The sequence below is a fragment of the Dipodomys ordii genome, unplaced genomic scaffold, assembly GCF_000151885.1.
Source record: "Dipodomys ordii isolate 6190 unplaced genomic scaffold, Dord_2.0 Scaffold24, whole genome shotgun sequence".
NCBI lineage: Eukaryota > Metazoa > Chordata > Mammalia > Rodentia > Heteromyidae > Dipodomys > Dipodomys ordii.
Window position 1 is genome coordinate 1834207 of NW_012267240.1, and position 14991 is coordinate 1849197.

General features: G+C 45.7%; 1 protein-coding gene across 1 annotated transcript in view; it reads left to right on the forward strand.

The window, feature by feature from the left end:
* Ttc13 (tetratricopeptide repeat domain 13) overlaps positions 1-14991 on the forward strand; it is a 54224-nt gene that overhangs the window by 21002 nt on the left and 18231 nt on the right. The window contains exons 8-11 of the mRNA XM_013014751.1: positions 5431-5513; positions 6709-6850; positions 7073-7247; positions 9762-9918. Of these exons, the coding sequence (XP_012870205.1) occupies positions 5431-5513; positions 6709-6850; positions 7073-7247; positions 9762-9918 (557 nt within the window). The remainder of the gene's footprint in view (positions 1-5430; positions 5514-6708; positions 6851-7072; positions 7248-9761; positions 9919-14991) is intronic.

The following is a 14991-nucleotide window of genomic DNA, read 5'->3' on the forward strand; positions in this document are numbered from 1 at the left end:
TGCAGTGGTTCAGAGATGCTTTCGGTCCACAGAGCATGGGCACCGGAGCCAGTCCCCATGACATTGGGACGACCTCATGTGTCACATCCTGGTGTTTAAGAAGTGTAGGTAGATGAAGGGGTTTCAGGGACAGAGCACTGAACTTGGCCCTGAAGCCTGGTCTGAGCCAGCTCCTAACCAGGTTTTTTGACTTGAGCTTCTTCCACTCCTGCGAGTGGGAGGCAGCCTGCATTCTACCTCCCAGACTGACCCAAGGACTGAATGAGATCTGTGTGAAAAGTGCTCTTAAGCCATAAACAGTAACCACTGTTCCTGTAGGTACTTTAACCCGAGAAACTTTAATCTAAGGTTGTTTTTTTTTTCTTTTTTTGGGTTCCAGTCCTAGGGCTTGAACTCAGGGCCGTGGCACTGTTCCTGAGCATCTTTTGCTCAAGGCTAGCACACTATCACTTGAGCCACAGCTCCACTTCCAGCTTTTGCTGGTTAATTACAGATAAGAGTCTTATGGACTTTTCTGCCCTGGTGGCTTTGAACTGCGATCCTCAGATTTCAGCCTTCTAGTATCAACTAGAATTACAGGTGTGAACCACTGTACCTGGCTAATCTAAGTTTTATAGATTCAAAAAAAAAAACAAACCTCCCTTTCTAAGTTTCTCCATTTCCTAACAAATGGGGCAATGTCATTCCTTCTGATGGAAGCATAGAATTCCATTGTGTATATATACCACATTTTCTTAATCCATTCATCTACTGAGGGGCATCTGGGTTGGTTCCATATCTTAGCTATGGTAAATAATGCTGCAATAAACATAGTTGTGCTGGTAGCTTTAGTGTGGTCTTGTTTGTGGTCATTTGGGTAAATGCCCCAAAGTGGAATTGCTGGGTCATAGGGGAGCTCTATATGGAGTCTTTTGAGGAACCTCCATATTACTTTCCAAAGTGGTTGAACAAGTTTACACTCCCACCAACAATGAAGTAAGGTTCCCTTCTGTCCACATCCTCTCCAGCATCTGTTTTTATTAGAGTTCTTGATTATAGCTATTCTAACTGGGGTGAGGTGGTAGCTCAATGTTGTTTTGATTTGCATTTCTTTTATTGCTAGGGCGGTTGAGCATTTCTGCATGTGTCTATTGGCCATCCTTCTTTCCTCTTCAGAGAAGTTTCTCTTTATGTCTTTAGCCCACTTATATTAAGTGAAGTAAGCCAGGCCCAAAGAAACATAGGTCCCATGGTTTCCCTTATTTGCAATAACTAGCATATGTCTGAGACAAGCAGAAACGGTCAGGTAAGTTGATGTTAGGTGAAATGACCCCCAAGATAAGGATTCAAATGTTTTTTCTTTCTTGCAGTTGTTTCTAACATATTTATAAGATGATTTCTTTGTTGCTTTGTATGTACCTCCCCCACGGTATAACCCCTGTATTCACTGTATTTGATGTTGGTATAATTTGTGGAGGGGAAGGGGAAAAAACAAATTGTTTAAATAGGGATACAGGTGGACCCATTGCAACAATGAGATGTACAGATGTTATGTTGAAAAACAAACTTTACAACTTTGGCCGGGTGGGGGGGAGGGGGAAGTGGGGGTTGGGGGGCGAAGATAGGAAGGAATGGGAAGGAAAAACAGAGGAAGAGGCAACAATGGTTGATAAGAAATGTACTCATTACCTTTCCCCTGTAATTGTAACCCCTCTGTATGGTATTTTCACAATAAAAAGTGAAAGAAAGAAAAAAACTCCCTGTCTATTAAAAGCCACACTAAGTAGTACTTTGCAAATTCAGTGTTATGTACCTCCATATAAGTATTCAAAAAAAAAACCCCTGAGGCATAGCTGCACTGTGACTAGCACTGGGCAGCAGGGTGGCTCCTGAGCCCTTGCTATGACAGCTGCTGGTGGGTTTTGCAGGTTTGTTGTGCTTGCTCCCTCTGCTCCTGTCATCTTCTCTCAGTCATCCTGAGTGAGAAAGCGACACTCAAAGTCTGTCTTGTGGAGGGGAAAAATGTTTTTCTATTCATAATACGTACTTAGCTATTGTATGAGTATTTTAAGAGGTAAACAGATGCAAACAAATGATTTCACTCTTGGATACTATATGCTGGGTTTAGGAACAGGGGCTGTTTCTTTGGTCATTTGGAATTGAGAGTTTTAGAGAAGAGGTCTAACAGACCAACTACAAATTGCACAGACTAAATTTTAATTGGTTTATTCCATTTGTATACAGTGAGTCTAGTGTTTTTATTTTTGAGCTTAGAAGCCGTCAGTGAGCCAGGGTCCTCCATCACTCCGTGTGCTGTGAGCACATCTGTGCTAAGGCTTTCTGTGTGCTTACGTGTTACGCGTCTGCTGGCAGATCCGACAGGCCTGCTGCCTATTTGTCCTTGCAGATGCCCACAAGGAACAGCAGGAGCAGAGTGGAAAAACCTAGCGTGAGCCAGCTAAGCTACTTCTACCTCTTGTTAATCAAAGTACAAAATGTCAAATGCTCCAGGACTTTGAGCTGTCCCCCTCAATTTAGTCTGTTCATGCCAACAGCAACTAGAAATTAATTAGCTGGGTGATCTCTTACTTTTTATTGAAGGACATTAGGCAGTGTTACAGATTTCACAGCCATCCATGTTAGTGCATCCAGCAGGCTTTTGAGGTTTGCCTAGGAAACACCCACATACACATTCCTGTTGAATTGCTTGTGTCACCTCTGTTGGGAGGCTATTTTAATTCTTGTGTTAGAGGCATCAGAGCCTTTGCCTTGAGCTGTCTGTGTTCTCCAGCGTCAGAGCAGCCTGATGATGCCACCACTGCCTAGCGAGGCCAGTGTTGGTGCAGAGTCGTAATCGTTGTGTGTGCCAAGCGATGAGTTCCCACCCGTTCTTGTGTCTGAGACTGCTTTGTTTGACATGGTCTCTGTGAAATCTTGATTCTGTCTGGTCTTTTTTTGGCAGAATGAGGTAGAGAGCTGTGTTGTGCTTAGACAGGAGCTCTGAAACCAAAGACTCTTAAAAGCAGAAAAGAATCAGACTTTGAAGAACTGTGGCATCCATGTTTGCTGTAAGTGGAGGGGGAAGCAGGTGCCCCAGGCAGCTCCCTGTCGAGGTCCACAGACATGCAGGCTTCACACGCCCGGGCTGGGCTCGTCCCCTCCTGCAGTTGTTGTCTGTGTTTGTGGTGGTCAGTGCATTTGCCCTTGCCCAGGCTCTTCAGCCTAGAAGCTGCCCCCCCTTCCTCTCCCACACCCCACCTCTGGCCACCAGACTCTGTCCCGGTTTGCCTTTTAAAAGTCTCTGGCATTTGACTTTTCTTTTCTCTCCCCAGACACTCAGTGTGAGCTTTCCTTGTCTCTTGCCTGGACAACCACAGTGACGCCTGGCTGGGTCTTCTTTCTTCCTCTGTGGTGGTTGCCCTTCTTCCAGGAATGCATCTCAGAGGCAGTGCCGTTCTTGGTCTCTGCCCTCACTTCCTCTCCCGCCTCTCCCTACTGCTGTGGTGGGCCCCTAGTGCCCACCATCCTCCAGCTGTAAATCACATGTGGCCCCATTCCCTCCACGAGACATCCTCCTTCCTGGCCTGCTTCCAGTCTTGTCTCCAACCCCATTCCTTTCCAGTGGCCTCCGGTCTCCAGCCCCACGCAGAACACTTCCTCCCGGCCCCCAGTGCTGTTAGCGTTCCTTCTGTCCATGACCAGAGATTTAACTGCTGGTTCTGTTGTAGTTCTTTTTTTTTTTTTTTGTTAGTCGTGGGGCTTGAACTCTGGGCCCAGGTGCTGTCCCCCACTTCCAGTTTTCAAGTGGTTTATTGGAGATAAGAGTCTCACGGACTTTCCTGCCTGGGCTGGCTTTGAACCGAGATTCTCAGATCTCAGCCTCCTGAGTAGCTAAGATTACAGGCGTGTGCCACCAGCGCCTGGCTTTCTGTTATAGTTCTGTAAATGTTCACCCTAATAACCCAGTCACATCATTGGCTTTCTAATCAGGCTGCATTCTTAGAGGACAGAAATAGTGAATGGCTTGCCCATCTTTGTTTCCCTTGTATCTTGTGCTGTCTCTGGCACATCGTAGGCATTTAATATATGCTTGTTGAATCAGAGAAGAGTTGTAAAACCTCCTAAAAGATCAAGACTAGTCCATGGCAGCAAGCCAAATCCAAGAGTTGTCTTAACATTTGTGAAGTATTAAAATGTGTTCATTCTCAACTTGTTCCAACTAGTAGTCCTTACCCCGTCTTCACCCGCCCCCCCAAGAATTCAGTTGCTTAGATGAGAGGCTTTTTCAGATGACTTGACATTGTGCTGTGTTTGCAAAATGATCAGAGCCTACAAATCATCAGATATTTATTGAGTGCCTGTCCTGTGCAAGGCATGTGACATCCTCGCTACTTCTACCAAGGGTTCAGTCAGGTGTGAAATGATCTGAAGTGAAAGGTTTCACTGAAAGTACTCTTAACGTGTGGCACTTTGTGGCATTTAACACTGGGTATGGTATCTTTTCCTGTGAAAAATAGTGAGAGGTGTCTGATTTTGTGTTACAGTAATAATTATGCCAGTGAAGATGCATGCGTACTGAGTACCCCAGGTCTTTATCCTTGAACACATGCTATGGAGTGGTTATCACCACCCGTCCCCAGTCCTACACTCTGCTTGGTGGCAGTGTAGCCAGGCCTAGATCCTGCGTCTGGTGCTGCGAAATTTTGTTTCCTCGGCCACTCATCCTTTGCTCCTTGGTCACCACTGCCCTCAGCAACCAGTTTAGCAGCTGTTTTTGCTTCTTGTACCCACTTCTGTCTCTCTTGTTGACTCGGGTTTAAGAATTGCTAGTTAGAGTCATTTTTAATGATCTCACATAGACATCAGGTCACCTGTGGTTCTTCAGGCCTTTATCGATTAGGAAATGGTATTAACATAAAGTGGTATTGTTAGTACACAGATGCATAGTGAGTTAGATAGATTGAAGTTTGTTTTCTCATCTGAAAAAGAAGAGACATGAAGCTGTTGTGTTTTACAGTAATATTTTTATTCACTGCTGAACTCACATCCTCCTGACTTCATTTACTGCATTTTCTGTCTCTTTTTAAAAGTCTTCCTATTTAGCCGGGTGCTGGTAGCTCACACCTGTAATCCTAGCTACTCAGGAGGCTGAGATCTGAGGATCGAGGTTCAAAGCCAGCCCGGGCAGGAGAGACCGTGAGACTCCTATCTCCAATAAACCACCAGAAAACCGGAAGTGGCGCTGTAGCTCAAGTGGTAGAGCGCTCGCCTTGAGCTGAAGAGTTGAGGGACATCGCCCAGGCCCAGAGTTCAAGCCCCACGACTGACCAAAAAAAAAAAAGTCTTTCCTATTTAAAAGACATTCTGTCAGAGGCTAGGCGTTGTATATATTTAGTATGTATTTGGCCATGAGAGTCATGGCATGTGTTAATTCTCTGCATATTCATGCAGGAAGCCATTGAAGCCTTCAAAGAAGCTCTGAAGCAGAAAGTTGATTTCATTGATGCCTATAAGAGTCTGGGGCAGGCCTACAGGTGAGTGCACTGAGGGTGGATGGAGGTGATACAAGAGCCTGGGGCAGCCTGCAGGTGAGTGAACAGGGGCTGACAGGGAGAACGGAGGTGATACAAGAGTCTGGGGCAGGCCTGCAAGTGAGTGAGATGAGCTGGGCATGGATGGGGCAGATGTGTGAAGTGAGAGCACAGCGGAAGCTACGTTGGCCTTGCATGCCGTGGAGCTCCCGTGCTGCTGGGCTCTCTCCTGCCGTGTGGAGAGAGCCCGTGCAGGGGTCCTGTGCAGACGATTGTGTTCTAGAACAGCTTGAGGAGTGTGTGTAGGGCCAGGTATGCCATGTCCAGAAGCTGGTGCGGCTGACAGCAGGGGCTCATGATGGAGCCAGGGCTGGAGCTGGTCTGCTTGCCCTCTGCCCTCCCCTGGGCCTCAGGTGCTGCATATGACATGGGCATGGAAGCCACCAGGAGAGACAGTGGGGCTGGTATTGCTTGTCTATACCTCATTTAGGTGATGGCTGGAGAAACTCCTACACCAGCATGGGGAAAGTGTGGGTGTACGTGTTTGGAGTGTCAAGGGTGATGTTTTCCCTCCTATCTCTCAGAACTATTGGGAATATAATCTGAAAACAGATTCGTACATGGGTGATGAAAAATGTAAGCAAATGTTACATTTCTTGAAATACGTTATTAAATAAAATTGATACATAGAATTTATGGAAGCTATTTTATTCCTTGTAAAGTTTTTAGTAAGTAACAAAATCAGTAACTACAATTTCCAGTGTAGAATTTCAGATTATGTAATGACTATATTAGATGTTTGTTGAAGTAACTTCAGTGACAAAAAATACAATTTAAGTCTATGACTTGACTCAGAATGATAAACGTATATATGATTGTAATCTGTGTACTTTCTCCAAAGAAAAAAATGTGGTTGTTTTATTTTTAATATACTAAAATTTACCTAGCATTTTAGAGGCTAGAGTTCATTTTGAATTGGGAGAATAGTTTGAAAGCGTTTGCTCTTGGGAATCACTGAAGGTGATTTTCCCCAGAGAACTTGGAGGGCTGTGAGGTGGTCCTCCAGCCTGGTTGGGCCGGTGATGGCAGATGGGTGCGTGAGTCAGAGGACAGGGAGATGTCCGATTGCCTCAAGGTGTCTTCCTCCCGCACGACTGGGCCATGTGTCACACATTTACCACTGCTGTTCAATCCCTAGAGAGCTGGGCAACTTTGAAGCAGCCACTGAGAGCTTTCAGAAGGCTCTGCTCCTCAACCAGAACCATGTGCAGACCTTGCAGCTCCGGGGGCTGATGCTCTACCACCACGGCAGCCTTCATGAGGCTCTCAAGAACTTCAAGGTGAGCCTCTGTATCGGAAGGCTCTGTCCCTGCAGCCTTGAGCGAGTCCAGAGAGCTCAGTGACAGGGATGGAGACAGGGCTGTAGATGCTGTGTGTGCTGCACAAAGGTAAGGCAGGCTGGCGGGCAGCAAACCAGCAGAGCCTGAGTGTGGCTTTGAGTAGAGTCGCAGGGGTCTTAGGTGACACCAGAACTGATTTTGCCTCTGTGCTTCCGTGCCCAGCGATGCCTGCAGCTAGAGCCATACAACGATGTGTGTCAGTACATGAGGGGACTCAGCCATGTCGCCATGGGCCAGTTCTATGAAGGGATCAAAGCACAGACCAAAGTCATGCTCAATGAGCCCCTCCCTGGCCAGAAGGCAAGCCCTGAGTATCTGAAGGTGAAGTACCTCAGAGGTAAGTCCGCATGGCACGCAGTAGAACCCTGGACCTTCGTGGGCAAAGCTGCGGAGGAATGTGCTGGACTCGGTGTTCCTCAGGAGACCCCACCTTAAGAGGCTGGACAGCTGGCCCAGCTGCCTCTGCTGGTGGATGAGGTGGATGTGGGTCTTCGAAAGGCCTGTCTTTCCTACAGGTTGTCTTTCTAAAACTGAAACAAACTCTACCTGAGTAAAAAGATACATTTTGGTCATTTGGCATAGTCCAGACTTACTGCATCTCCAGATTCCTGAGGCAGTTGCCTCTGAAGTTTTTACTATTGAGTGGAAATGTAGTTCTGACCTGTCATTCCTTCATGTCAGACTCCCACGTGTCCTGGCAAAGTGTGGCTCGGTGAGGAAGGAATCAAATGTAGCCTTTTATCTGCCTATATGAAGATGTTTTGTTGTCCACATAGTTGTGGCTCTTTTTATTAGCCAACAAGATAATTACTGTCCCAATAGAAAATAATAGCAGGCTATGGACTTTTTTTTTTTTTTTGGTAGGTTGTGGGGCTTGAACTCTGGGCCTGAGCACTGTCCCTGAGCATTAGCTCTAGGCTAGCACTCTACCATTTGAGCCACAGCACCACTTCCGGTTTTCTGGTGGTTTATTGGAGATAAGAGTCTCACGGACTTGGAGCTGGGAAGGTGGCTCAATGGTAGAGTGCTTGCCTTGCATGCATGAGGTGCTGGGTTCGATCCCTCAGTACCGCAGAAAAAGCCAGAAGCGGCGCTGTGGCTCAAGTGGTAGAGCACTAGCCTTGAGCTGAAGAGCTAAGGGACAGCGCCCAGGCCTAGAGTTCAAGCCTATGACTGACAAAAAAAAAAGGGTCTCACAGACTTTCTTGCTGGGGCTGATTTTGAACCATGATCCTCAGATCTTAGCCTCCTTAGTAGGACTAAGCTAGGACTACAGGCGTGAGCTGCCGGTGCCCAGGTAGACATAATTTTAAATATTTAATAATCTTTATATTAAAAAGTTAATACAAGCAGATTGATTTTAGCTTGGTTGGTGTCTTTCTTGCTTGCTTTTTGTTTTATTACTTTTTTTATTTTAAAACAGGATCTCATGTGGCCCAAGATAGCTTCAAACTCACTACGTAGCCCAGGCTAAATTTGACCTTGTGCTTCTCATAAGTCAGCCTCATGAATGCTGGGATTACAGGCATGTGCCACCTGGCTGGCTAGAATTAATGTTAATGGTAAATTTTATTCAGTATATACAAAATACTAGTTTAGCATATAATTAGTATAAAAACGATGCATTAGGTATTTTATGTTCTTTTTATTTTTTTGGCCAGTCCTGGGGCTTGAACTCAGGGCATGGACTGTGCTCAAGGCTAGCACTCTACCACTTGAGGTACAGTGTCACTTCCAGCTTTTTCTGAGTAGTTTATTGGAGATAAGAGTTTCCTGGACTTCCTGCCCAGGTTGGCTTTGAATTGCGATCTTCAGATCTCAGCCTTATGAGTAGCTAGGATTACAGGCATGAGTCCCTGGTGCTTGGCTTATGTTGCATTATTTTTTGTACTACATATTTGCAATCGATTGTATAATTCAGTTTTAGTACCTCTCCATAAATTTTTGTTGGAGATATTTGGTCTGTACTTAAAGTTCATAAAATACACAGTTGGAAAAGTAGAATCCTATGCAGAACTTATTTTCTCATCGTTAAATCAGGCTTCAACTTTCAAGTTATTGATTTGAAGTCAGTCTCTCAGACATTTGAGCCTGATTTTAGGTATTGGGAACTAGAGCTGCCTGGACAGCTCTGCCCCCCACCTCCTACCCCCCACCTAGATTGGGTGTCCTGTGGAAGGCAGGAGCACAGGCTAAGGTTCTCCTGCAGCATCCACAGACACAAGAGCAGTCGGCCTCTGAGCTGAGCATGCCTCTGCATGCACACTCTCAGCTCTGTCTGACACTGATTTTGGCTTCTCAGACTCAGTAATTTAATAATCGTTCATGTGAAAGTGGTTAAAATTTAGCCAAAGTCCACTTGGCTTGACTGTGTTGCCCTTCCCCAACACACCCCAGACTAGGGTGAGACTCTTCCTGTTGTCAGGTAATAATAGTGACTTACTTCAGAGTCTCCTTTTAGAATGTGTGTCTTTAAACACAGTTTGTTCCCTAGTATTTGTATGACAGCTAGCTAGAAAAAGTGTTTCTTATTTCTTAGCTGGCTTGGTGTCTTAGGCCTGTAATCTTAGCCACTTAGGAGGTAAAGAGTTAGAAGAACTCAGTGAAGGCCAGCTCTGGCACAAAACTGTCATGGCCCCATCTGAACTGGTGAGATGCTGAATGTGGTAGTGTGCGTCTGTCACCACCGTTACATGGGACATGAGTAAAACTATGGTCCCAGCTGGCCCACGTATAAATATGAGGCCCTATTTGAAAAATAAAAGCAAAAATGCTGGGGCATGGCTCAAGTGGAAGAGTGCCTGCCAGACAAGTGGGAAGCCTGAGCTCAAACCCTCCCTTCTGTCTGCAGAGTACTCCCGTTATCTCCATGCACACCTGGACACACCGCTCACTGAGTACAACGTTGACACGGACCTGCCAGGGAGCTTTAAAGACCACTGGGCCAAGACCCTGCCTTTCCTCCTGGAGGACTACGAGGAACAGCCGGGCCTGCAGCCTCACATAAAGTAAGTGCTCTGCGGGGCAGCTCTCCTCCTTCAGAACCAAGCTGTGAACCCACCCCCTGCTTCTTCCTTGTTGGTTTCTTCAAGAGGTCTCACTCTGAGGCCTGGCTGTCCTCAGACTTCAGCCCTCCTGCTCCATCTCCCATGCTGGGGCACAGGCTCTCATACTAAGATTTCTTGATTACTACATGACTTTCTGTTCATGTTTCACTGAATTTCTTTTGGGGTTTGTATATCTGTAACTTGTTTGTGCTTAAGGATCCCTGAAACTTACTTTGGTTTGTTATCTTTTCTTGGAGCCTTGTCTTCCCTTCTAATTTTGGACAGCCTTCAAACTTTAAATGTCCTTATGCTTACTAGTTGAAGGAGATTAATTGACATTTTATTTGACAGATTATTTGACATTTGAAAAGTTGAAAGTCACACTGCTGAAAAGCAGTGCTGTACATAAAACAAATATGCTAAAGGGCATTGTTATACAAAACCACTAGTGCCTTAATTTTGAGAAATCTAGAGTTTGACCATTTTGTTCTCTAGAAGGAAAGGGGAGCAGGGATTCAGACTAGAGTAGATAATGGAAAGGATTATCCTGGGTTAATGGAGTTAGCACCTTGGCCAAAGGTATGATGTGTGTGAACTTCAGCAGGCCGAAGTGAGCCCATGCATGATCTCTAGTGAGCTGGGTGAGTGAGTCCATGTATGAGATCTGGTTGTCTGGGTGAGCCTATGTGTGAACTTCGGCAGGCCAGGTATGAACATAAGAAACTGGAACCCCATACGAGCCAGCAAAAAACACCAACAACTTAGACCTGGAACTTCAGATGTTGAATTTATTGAATAGAAACGGAAAAATTCCAAGTAAGATAAATTATTTTTAAAATTATGAACAAGTCACAGACGTGAAAAAGAAACGAGATCATAAAAAATGACCAGATAGTTTTTTAAACTAAAAAGTTTTAGGAATAGGTCATTGGAATAAAGAATTTAGTAGATAGGCTAAATGCCGGGTAAGATGTGGTGGGAGAAATCCCACTCAGTTGGAAGGTAGGAGCTGCGCAGGGGCCTTCTGGGGAGTTGCATGGGGGCTGTCTGGGCCATCCCCACAGCTGCGCAGGGGCTGTCTGGGCCTTCAGTGGAGCTGCACAGGGGGCTGTCTGGGGAGCTGTGTGGGGGCTGTCCGGGGAGCTGCACAGGACTGCCTGGGGAGCTGTGCAGGGGGCTGTCTGGGGAGCTGCACAGGGGCTGTCCGGGCCGTCTGGGGAGCTGCGCATGGACTGTCCAGGCCGTCTGGGGAGCTGCACAGGGGGCTGTCCGGGCCATCCGGGGAGTTGCGTGAGTGCCGTCTGGGGAGCTGCGCAGGGGCTGTCCGGGGAGCTGTCCAGGGGCTGTTTGGACCATCCGGGGAACTGCATGGGGGCTGTCTGGGCTGTCCAGGGAGCTCCATAGGGACTGTGGGGGCCATGGGGAGCTGCGTGGGTGCCGTCTAGGGAGCTGCACAGGGGCATCTGGAGAGCTGCACACTGGCAAGGAGGCCAAGCGTAAGCAGAGACAAGACAGAGGAGAGGAGAAGTACTGACATGTCTGAAATCTCAGGGAAACAGAAAAACAGTTCTTCAAGAAACAATGACTAAGAATTTCCCAGAACTAATAAATCACATAAACCTACAGGTTTTTTCTTTTTCTTTTTTTGGTTCCAGTCATGGGGTCTGAACTCTGGGCCTGGGCACTGTCCCTCAGCTCTTCAGCTCAAGGCTAGCACTCTACCACTTTGAATCACAGCGCCACTTCCGGCTTTTTTTTTTCTGCTTACGTGGTGCTGAGGAATCGAACCCAGGGCCTCATGCATGCAAGGCAAGCGCTCTACCACTGAGCCACCTTCCCAGCCCAAACCTACAGGTTTTTAAAAATTATTCTTATAAAGTAGGTGTATAAAGACACAGGTTTGTTTGTTTTTTAAAGGCAGGGAAATGAATAGGAATCCATACCCGGACATATTAGAGGCAACTGAGAACTCCCATGAAAAGGAAGAAAACCTTACAAGTAGAAAGACAAGTCCTTATGGTTAGTAGTTGGACTTATTGTAACCTCAGTTTCACTACAGGAGGTCAGAATACAGCAGAATTTCACCTTCAACAACTTTCAACCTAGAACTATAAACACTCTTAAATATGTGAATATAGATATATACACATATGCATATATATATATATATGTGTGTGTGTGTGTGTGTGTGTTACAGTGTATAACTTCTGTATTCACGGATGATGTAAAAACATGAAAGAAAAAAAGTGAAAACAATCTAAAATCCACCAGAAAGCAGAGAGGGAGTAGGAAAGGGAGGACAAATAGGACAAATAAAGCCGGGCTCACGCTTATAATCCTAGCTACTCAGGAGGCTGAGATCTGAGGATTGTGATTCAAAGCCAGCCCGCACAGGAAAATCCATGAGATTCTCCAATTAAACATCAAAATTAATCTCCAATTAAACCCCAAAATGCTGGAAGTGGAGCATGGCTCCAATGGTAGAGCACTGGCCTTTAAGCAAAGAATGCAGGGACAGCACCTAGGCTCTGAGTTTAAGACCCAGGACTGAGGGGCCCATCAGCTGCACTGGACACTGATGAAAACAAACTAAGCAACTCAAGGGCTGTGATGGGAGGGAGGGAATGAGAGGGAAATAGGGAACATCTCACACAAAGGAAAGAAATGTACATATCACCCAGTGTGGAAGAAATGGCTATATTGTCAAAGCTCATAGAATTCACAGACTTGTTGTTGTTGGTCATGGGGGCTGAAACGTGGACCCTGGGTACTGTTCCTCAGCTCTTCAGCTCAAAGCTAGGGCCCTACCACTTGAGCCACAGTGCCACTTCTAGCTTTTTTCTGCTTATGTGGTGCTGAGTAATCGAACCTCCAGGGCCTCATGCATACGAGACAAGCACTCTACCACTGAGCCAACTTCCCAGCCCATAGAATTCACAAAGTTTATAGACCGCAATAATGATAATTTGCCTGGTGAAGCTTAGAATGTGTCTGTGACTTTAAGTGTCACTCTCTCACAATACTGTGAAATTTATGTAATCACTTAATCTCAAAAAATTATTCTTCAATAAAATACACAGGACTAGTACGGGATAGGGAGCAAGGGTGGAAGAAGAAGAATAAGAAAAATGGGTTTTAAAACGAATCCAGGTACTCTAGTAATCATAGTAAGCGGAGATGGCCTGGACAGTTAGAAGAGGCACAGCGGGAGCACCTGTCATCCCAATGCTCGGGAAGCCAAGGAATTGGAGGCCAGTCTGGGCGATATACAGTGAGAATATCAAAAACATAAAGATACAAGCTGGGTGCTGGTGGCTCAAGCCTGTCATCCCAGTTACTCAGGAGGCTGAGATCTGAGGATCGCAGTTTGAAACCACCCCGTGCAGGACAGTCTGTGAGACTTATCTCCAATTAACTGCCAGAAACCCAGAAGTGGAGCTGTGGCTGGAAATGGTAGAGCACTAGCCTTGAGCAAAATGCCTAGGGATAGCACCCAGGTCCTGAGGTCAAGCCCTACGACCATCAACAACAAAAAACTTACAGTTATACTAGAGTTTTTTGAAAGTCCAGCTTTTTATAAGAAGCACCTGTTGCCTGAGGTACAGAAAGGTTGTAAGTAGAGAATGGAAGCCTTAAACTTGGAGAGCTATAGCTGAAAGGATCCCGGTCTAGTTATGTTTACATCACTGGGCTTAAACACAGTCAGCAATAAAGATTCTTCCTACATAATGGCAAAGGTTCAAATCACCAAGAAGATTTAAATCTGAGTTTATGTATAACTAATAATTTTTAAACTTTATAGGAATACACAGAGAAGTAAAATTCAGTATAGAAGTATAAGGTTGTACTGAAAATGAGACTTTTGGGGGGGGGTGAACTCTGGGCCTGAGCACTGTCCCTCAGCTCTTCAGTTCAAGGCTAGTACTCTACCACTTGAGCCACAGCTCCACTTCCGGCTTTTTTCTTTTTGCTTATGTGGTACTGAGGAATCGAACTCAGGGCCTCGAGCATGCAAGGCAAGTACCACTGAGCCACTTTCCCAGCCCCTGTAGGATTTACATGTAAGTAAGATTATGCCATCACTGAAGCAAGTGGCTTTTCTTGTTTTTTTTTTTAAACTTTTTTTTTGGGGTGGGGAGTCCGGTCGTGGGCCTGAACTCTGGACCTGGGCACTGTCCCTCAGCTCTTCAGCTCAAGCCTAGCGCTCTACCACTTGAGCTACAGCACAACTTCTGGCTTTTTTCTTTTTGCTTATGTGGTGCTGAGCAATTGAACCCAGGGCCTCATGCATGCAAGGTAAGCACTCTACCACTGAGCCACCTTCCCAGTCCCGAGGCTTTTCTTGTTGATGGAAGAGTCCTCAACACAAAACCAAATTGGTTTCCCCAGAAACCAATGGATTCACTAGAAAGTGTATGAATACAATCACCAAGTATCCTATTAATGGGGAAAAACCACACAGTCATCTCGATACAGAAAAATGATTAGGGCTGGATGCTGGTGGTTCATGCCTGTAATCCTAGCTATTCAGGAGGCTGAGATCTGAGGATTGCGGTTCAAAGCCAACCTGGGCAGGAAAGTCCATGAGACTCTTATCTCCAATAAACCACTAGAAAACCGGAAGCGGTGCTGTGGCTCAAGTGGTAGAGCGCCCACCTTGAGCTGAAGAGCACAGGGACAACGCCTAAGCCCAGAGTTCAAGCCCCACGACCGAACAAAAAAAAAAAACAAAAACGATTAGTGGAAATAACTCACTCATACTTTGAAAACAAATGTAATTGAGAAAAACAAAGATATGTCCTTAGCCTGATAGTTGGCACCTGTCAAAAGCCTATAGAAGGATCATGGTAACCAACCAAGTGGTTGGGGCCTTTGCACCAGAAGGAGAAATAAGACAGAGACACTCTTTTTGGATAGCATAATCTTCTACAAAGGAGACATTCAAGTTGTAAATAAATGATAGGAAGTGATCAGTTTGAAGAGGTGATTTATTATAATCATACATGGATGAGTTGCAATTCTAAATACCAGAGA